Source organism: Larimichthys crocea, unplaced genomic scaffold, assembly GCF_000972845.2.
Source record: "Larimichthys crocea isolate SSNF unplaced genomic scaffold, L_crocea_2.0 scaffold544, whole genome shotgun sequence".
In the NCBI taxonomy this organism is placed as follows: Eukaryota; Metazoa; Chordata; class Actinopteri; family Sciaenidae; genus Larimichthys; species Larimichthys crocea.
The window spans coordinates 25,682-33,322 of record NW_020857106.1 but is presented as its reverse complement, the minus strand read 5'-3'; the positions used below and the strand labels follow the sequence as shown (position 1 = coordinate 33,322).

At 39.9% G+C, this 7,641-nt stretch overlaps 1 protein-coding gene across 1 annotated transcript; it reads left to right on the top strand.

The window, feature by feature from the left end:
• Positions 1-3,394: 3,394 nt before the first annotated feature.
• On the top strand, positions 3,395-7,417 carry LOC109139819 (protein NLRC3-like). The gene is made up of 3 exons (XM_027276761.1): positions 3,395-3,444; positions 4,868-5,019; positions 6,367-7,417. Exons 2-3 carry the CDS (start codon positions 4,868-4,870, stop codon positions 7,415-7,417), a joined length of 1,203 nt encoding a protein of 400 aa, XP_027132562.1. The 5' UTR covers positions 3,395-3,444.
• The last annotated feature ends 224 nt before the right edge of the window (positions 7,418-7,641 follow it).

The following is a 7,641-nucleotide window of genomic DNA, read 5'->3' as shown; positions in this document are numbered from 1 at the left end:
GCTGTTTTTTTTTCCATCACTGACTATCCAAATTCAAAACCCATCAAACTGTTTCAAACATACAGAAGCAGGTCATTTTGGATCTTTTGTTTCTGTGAATACAACCTGTAGACCTTATCCCAAGCTGAAGACTCAAACTGACTGCAGCAGGTTGTTGTGATTTGTCTTTATGAAAATAAAGTTGCTTTTAGGGCTGAGTGGAGGTCACTGTGTGTTATTTTCTGCCACCTCTATCTTCTTTCTATGTTCTTTCATTAAGAAAAATCATATTTAGTAAAGTTGGTAGAACTGTATGTGTGTGTGTGTGTGTGTGTGTGTGTTGTGTGTGGTGTGTGTGTGTATGTGTGTGTGTGTGTGTGTGGTGTGTGTCAGTGTTCTGGTGTGGAGGGTCATACCAAAACCAGTCAGATTTGTGGCATTGGCAGTGCACATAGAATGTTGTTTGAGTAACAGTGTGGTGAGGTTGGTGAAACCTGTCTTTGTTAGAGGTTCGCGAGCGTGCACGTGAGCGTTTTTTTTTTTTTTGCCCTCACTGACTAATCCAATCCAAAACCACAAAACTGGAAAGGAGGAAGGTAAAATATACCTTACTAGTGCTACTGGACCTTTTTTTGTGACTTAACTAGTAGTACTAGTGAGGTCAAAAATGCCTTACTCTGCTACTAGTGGGCATTTTGGTGCTACTCGTAGTGGTCTGAGGAGGCTGCTAGTGCGTGACACATGCCCTAACTAGTAGGGCGTATAGTGTTACTAGTGCCAGCACCGTAGTAGGGTTTGATTGCGCACTAGTAGGCCAAAAGTGGGCATAGTGGTTGTAAAAACATTAATAGTAAGACACAGTCGTCCTACTAGTGTGCCCTGTAGTTCTACTAGTGCGCAAAAATTTCTTACTAGTGAGACAAAAAGCTTACTGTACATTGGACCTTAAGTCCCAATCAAGGTATTGAATAATGCTCAACCTCTATGCCCTTAGAGGTTACGTTTTTGAGCATTTCCGATGCTTCATTATGTCAACCAATAAAGCCATACAGTATCGGACAATCCTAACAGGCACCTACAGTAAAATAATATTATAAAAAATAGCTGAGGACTCGCTGAAATCTGACCGTGGGCCTGTGATTGGCTCCCTGGGCCGTATTTTGGACATGCCTGACTTAGAGTCTGTTTAAGCTTAAATCATTATACTTCTTACATGTTTAAGCATCATATGTGGAATAATTAGAATTTTGAAAGTTTATGGGACAGTGTTATACTGAAGAAAATGGCGAATTTAAAGAGTAACAAATAACGTGCATAATATGTTCTTCTTTCAGGACGATGAAGAAAATGTGGAACAACAACAACAACAACAAGACCTTTTGACAGCTGAAGATCAACATCAGAATGAATGAAATGTTTCAGGTCGGCTTTTACCTTCTCAGCCAGCACACCTCTGATCTTTTCTTTTCTCTCCCTCTTCTCGAGTGTTGAGTGTCCAACAGGAAGTTATCATGAGAGAGAGAGAGGACCAACCTCTGAAAAGATGCTTGAGCTGAAGTATTAGGACAGCTGCTCTGTCCTTTGACATCTGACAAAGACTTCTGCTTTTTCATATGTGATCATTTAATGTGTGTCACTTCATATTACTCTCATTATTATTCTAAGTATTAAGAATATCATCTCTCTATTTTCAAATCGGGCGATGAAAACCTGATGGCTGGCTTAAGTTCCTTCGCTATGGAGCAAGCGCAGACCAACTTAAACTTGCTACATTGCAGCTTCCAGGTTCTGTACGGGGTCTAGACTGACCAAATGGCAGAACAAATCAGTTGTGTACTCACATGAAGTATATTTATGACTGGGTCATAAATAACTCAAACTCTATTTGGTTGGGAGTTGAAGTTTCCCTTCGAAGTATCCACTAAGGGACTTACTGTTCTCTCAGAAACTTAAAATATCAGACTGAGTTGTAATACTCACTTAATACACTTCAGGCCTGGCGATCAGTATGTCGACTTGAGGGAAGGTCAAAGTTCACATCTGTTTTCACCCCTATTATGAATAATCCTGATTACCAGCCTGGGATGTTTGATATTGCTTTTAAACAGTGGGGGGATAATGGTGTTCAATGGACTGAGGGACTTATCTCTGATAATGGGTTCATGACATTTGAAACAAATGTAGAGAATATTCTATCCCCGACATGACTTCTTTCGTTTATTTGCAGGTAAGGCATTATATCTTGCACACAGTACTACTTTAATTGAGAGCCATTGAAAGCTCTCCTGTTGAGAAATGATTATTTCTCACAGATAGAGAGGTATCTGTGAGTCTGTTTTTAAAGCTACGTATTTCACACCCCTGTTGGTTACAGAGGCTTAGGGCACCTGGGAAAAGGAGCTAAAGTCACACTGATGATGAAGAGTGGGAAGGATGTCTGGAGACATGGCTACATCCATTTCAGTCTGCATCATTACCAAAGCAATACAGTTTAAAGATTATACACAGATGCACATATTAGTTGATTATTCAATTTTCCCTGTCATGAGTGTTTTTTTGTTCTTTAGATTATATAGCGTTTTCCTCCCAGTGAGTGATTTTTTCTGTTCTACTTCTAATTAAAAGATTTTGTTTATTTCACACTTTGTCTCCCGAGTCGTGTGTTTGGGTTCCAGCCATAGTTCAAGCCGTGACACCTATTTGCAAGAGAGTAGGTTTGATTTTGACATTGGTGGGGGCACAGAAGTGCTCCAATGAATAATAATAAAATAAATAACATTTATCGTTTGAGATCTTTGTTGCTGCAGATTAGCTCATAAAATGTTAAAGGATGACAAAGATGTGCAGAAAGTTTCAGTGTAAGTGATTTAGGACTGGCTGTGTGTGAACAAATCTAAGTAATGTTGACCATAAACTAATGTTTGAAAGTCCAGCATAATCTAAAAAAATCTATAAACCTGAGGATAATGACTTAATGCTGCTGCTACAATCAGAAGCAACATCTCGGCTGAGACTCCTGATGAGATCTGAACCTCCTCCACAGAGCCCGCAGACACCCTGAGACAATTACAGAGAGAACAGAAGAACTAGTACAAGACTCTGAACACCATGAATTCATATTCTTCTTTACTTGTTTCTTCTGTGTCATTCATTCAGGGAAATAAGACATCTGTCCTGACAATTTAAAAACATAAAAATACTCATTACCAACCTGCCTGCATGTTGTTTGTTTTTGTTTTTTTCATTTTTACCATGTGATAGAAATCAATAGGTAACTATCATATCCCATCACAATGTAGGCCTACTCTCAACATGTTAAAGTAATATACACAGAGCTCAACATGTTAAAGTAATATACACAGAGTGCTAACTAACTAACTCACTCTGGAAAATGAATGATTGTGAATAAAAAATGTTGTCTTCAACAACACGGCAAACTAAATGATCCGCCCATGAAACAAAGCTGTAAGTAACTTGTCTCACATTTAAAGCTCACAAACAGCTTCAGTGCTGCTAAATAACAGGTCAAGAATGAACAGGACGTGTTTTAATGTTTGACTGCTGTTTGTGGACTACAGACTACAGACTGAGTTCATGTTCAGTTCTGATCCGCATACGTGTCATTTAAAGTTCCTGTGCTCTGTCGATACAAAAATGATCATCATTATTATTTCATTATTATTATTATTAATTATTATGATCATTAACGTTGATGACGGCTCAGATCAGGATGGCGTCAGTGTGTGAGCCGTCAGCTGCTCCGACTGTTGTTGTGTTGTTTCTGCTGTTTGCACATTTGTTGCACAAACACCCTGCTTGTGTATGATCGCCAAACGCTGCTAGATCTAAGAACCTCCACCAAAAATCATGTCAGCTTTGATCATTTTGGACAAAAACTCTGCCCCCTTTTCTATGGGACGACCTCTGCCGTACTCTAGCGCCACCACCGCAGCTGGGGGAAGCGTAGTGGCTCTGGTGAGTGTTGGTGAGTCCAGTGTCTTCACAGAACTTTTCCCCGATGACTGCTGTTTTTCTGTGTGCTGTGGTCTATCGACACTTTTGAACAGATTTTCTATGTTCTTGGCTGATATTATGCCAAAATATTACTTATTGTTGGAGATTGTAATATTCATGTGTGCTGCCCTGAAAACCCTTTGGCACGAGACTTTTTAAACATCATTCTCTCTCACTCTTTTAACCTCGTGCAGTCTGTACTTGGGCCTACACATGAACGTGGTCACACACTTGATCTTGTCTTATCTTCTGGTCTGCCTGTTCTTAACCCGGAGGTCTGTGACGCTTTCTTCTCGGATCATATGCCCGTACTGTTTGAAGCTGCTGTTTGCTGTCACTTCTGCGCAGTTTTCAGCCAGATCTGCGTCATTGTGGGTCGTGGGTCATTCGAAGCCCTCATAGCTCTCCGGATAATACTGTCCCACCCCGACTTTTTAAGGAGGTTTTTCCCGCCATTGGGCCATCTTGTCTCACAGTTGTTCATAGCAGTCCGGCCTCTGGAGTGGTCCCTGTAAATTTTAAACATGCAGTTGTGCAGCCTTTGTTAAAAAAAAGAAAACTGGGCTGGATCCTACTGTTTTGGCATATTCCAGGCCTATCTCTAAATTTCCTTTTTTCTTGAAAATCTTAGAGAAGATTGTTTATTCCCAACTCATGGACTTTATAAATGAGCAAAAAATCATTGAGATTTTCCAATCCGGTTTTTAAAACATTGCACAGCACAGAATCAGCTTTTAAGAGTTTTTAATGATATCATTTCAGCTTCTGACTCTGGTCACTGTGTTGGCCTGGTACAGGTATCTCATTTTTTTTAAATTTATCTGAATTATTGGCAGCTTTCATTCTAATAAAAACTTCTTGCCTCTTTGCTTAGATGGCAGGCACTGCAGGAAAAAAACAGGTCGATGAAGAAGTAGAAGGTAATGAGTCGGTATGGAAGGCAGGAGAGAATGCTGAAGATCCAAAGATGAAGAGCTCAGAGGACAGAGATCTTCCAATGAAAGAACACAGTCTGTTAGAGGACAGGTAAGACCACAGTCTATACAGCAGCATGCTGGAAACAGCTTTAACGTGAGACTATGTAACTTTTGAAAGAAGAAATAACACAAGCTTCTTCCTACAAGTAAAAAGTTTAGTATACATACCATATAATACTAATAATATTAAATTAGGGCTGTCAAGCCATTAAAAAAATGAATCTAATTAATTATAGGCTCTGATTAATTAGTCTAAATAATCAAACTGATGTAGATGAATAAATCAACGAGAACAGACATTATGAACATGACAGTTCAATATTTTATATGAAAAACTAAAAAAAGTTTTCACTGTTCATATTCAATATGAGCATCTCAGGACAAACCTCTAACCTCAACCTGACAGTAACAGTCTCTGTGACATCAGGACTTTTTTCCAACATCTTATGTGCCAAAATAAAGTTGAGGTATCACAGAGGATGCTCTCTGTCAAACCTCTGCCTGCCCTCTAACACTGACATTGACCTGCAGTCCATTTAGTGAGGCCGTTCATTAACCAGTCGTTAGTAGACTTCTTCAGTTTGCATGGCTGCTAACACTAGCATCAGGTGTTTCCTCCATCATGTTTACAGAGCTGGTGTGGGTGGAGCGTTTCCTCAACTCAAAGATGTCACCAGCAGGTACCATGCAGCCTGATTATTATTATTTTATTTAATGGTGGATGGCAACGAGCGTTTAAGGAGCATTGCTGCCACCTACTGTGCTGGAGAGTGGGCTGAAGTTTCTTAATTCCACTGGTGGACTCAGCCTGATTAACCTGCGTTATTATTTTTATCACGTTATTTTTCTATAAATAGTTAATCAAAATTAACATGTTAAATTGACAGCCCTAATATAAATATATTGTATTGCATATGAGTCACTGGGAACATGTGCTTAAAAAAGTTTTTCAGGCTTCCCTGGACCCCCACCAGACCAGCCTTACTGATACGGTACGTATAGAGTTCCAAATTTTCTAACTACTTACTTTTATTTTGTTTTTCAGCATGCAAAGCATCCCTGAAAAGACCAGCATTTAGAGCAGCCGTGGTTAAATGTGATCTTTGAATTGGGACAGCACTTGGGCTGGTGACCATGACTGGTGACAGTAAAAATGCCTTCAGTGTGCAACTATCCTGCCTTTGCCACTTCAAGCCACCACTAGTCAGCAAATGTAACATAGTCTCACTATAAAGTTGGGATCAGTTGCTGCCTTTGACAGAAGAGAACATCATTTTACCATATTAACAATTATTATTCAGTTTGAAGTCATTTTCAAAAGTGATGACGCATAAGACCTTTCCATACGGCTTTCATTTTTCCCTGCTTTAAGGTTTTGATATTTACATTTTGACAGGGGAGATCCACACAAGAACACTAGAGAAAGAGACAAGAGAACGAAAAAGGGCAGAAAGACAAGAAAACTTTCTGGATGTGGTGTTGGACCTGCAGATATGGAAGAGAATCAGATCATTGAGAGTGTTAAACAGAAGCTTAAAGCCCATCTGAGGGAAAAGTTCACTTGTATATATGAAGGTACGTCAGCCAGTCAATCTCGACTCGAGAACGTCTTCACAAGACTCTACATCACTGAACAGACTCAGGAATGTGGTTTGAAAACGCATGAGATTCTTGAGCACTTTAAACTCCCAGATGAGAAGTCACCATTTTCAAAGCTAGAATATGAAGAGATCACCTGCCTGAATATCTTCAAACCACGAACAAACATTCCCCAACAACAGTCTAAAAAAGACAGGTCCATCAAAAGAGTGATGACAAAAGGAATTGCAGGCATTGGAAAGACAGTCGCTGTCCAAAACTTCACCTTAAACTGGGCAGAGGGAAAATCCAACCAGCACATTGATTTCATCTTCGTGCTTCCTTTTAGAGAGCTGAACATGCTCAAAGAGGGCGAGTACAATCTGCTGCAACTTCTTCTTCACTTCTACCCTGAACTGAAGCTGCTAAAAGACATACAGCAACTTGATAGCAAGCAAGTGCTGTTCATCTTTGATGGTTTGGATGAAAGTAGGTTTCCACTGGACTTTGAAGGGGGCATGATAGTGAGCGACATAGTTCAGCCATCGACAGTGGATGTGTTGCTGACAAACCTCATCAAAGGGAACCTGCTGCCTAACGCTCTGCTCTGGGTAACTTCCCGACCTGCAGCAGTCAGTCAGATTCCTTCTAAATATGTTGACCAGATGACAGAAGTGCAAGGCTTCACTGACCAACAGAGAGAAGAATACTTCAAGAAGAAATTCAGCAGTGTTAATCAGGCAAAAGAAATCATATCCCGTCTCAAGGGGATGATAAGCTTCTATTTCATGGGCCATATCCCAATCTTTTGTTGGATCACAGCTGAGGTATTCAAGGAAGAATGGAGTGACCAGAGAAGTCAACAATGACAGAGTTGTACATTCAATATTTACTAATTCAAACACAAAGAACAACACAGAAATATGGGAAGAAAAGTCGGAAGGCTAAAAAGAAGACGTCAGAATCAGGGAATGCTGCCATGCTTTTAAATCTGTCCAAGTTGGCATTTGAACAGCTGCAGAAAGGAAACATCATATTCTACGAAGAGGACCTCCAAGAATGTGACATTGATGTCAACAAAGCTTCAATGTTT

Coding starts and splice junctions, on each gene's coding strand:
- LOC109139819 (XM_027276761.1), top strand. CDS start 4,868: ATGGCAGGCACTGCAGGAAAAAAACAGGTCGATGAAGAAGTAGAAGGT. Junction 5,020..6,366: donor CACAGTCTGTTAGAGGACAG/GTAAGACCACAG, acceptor ACATTTTGACAG/GGGAGATCCACACAAGAACA.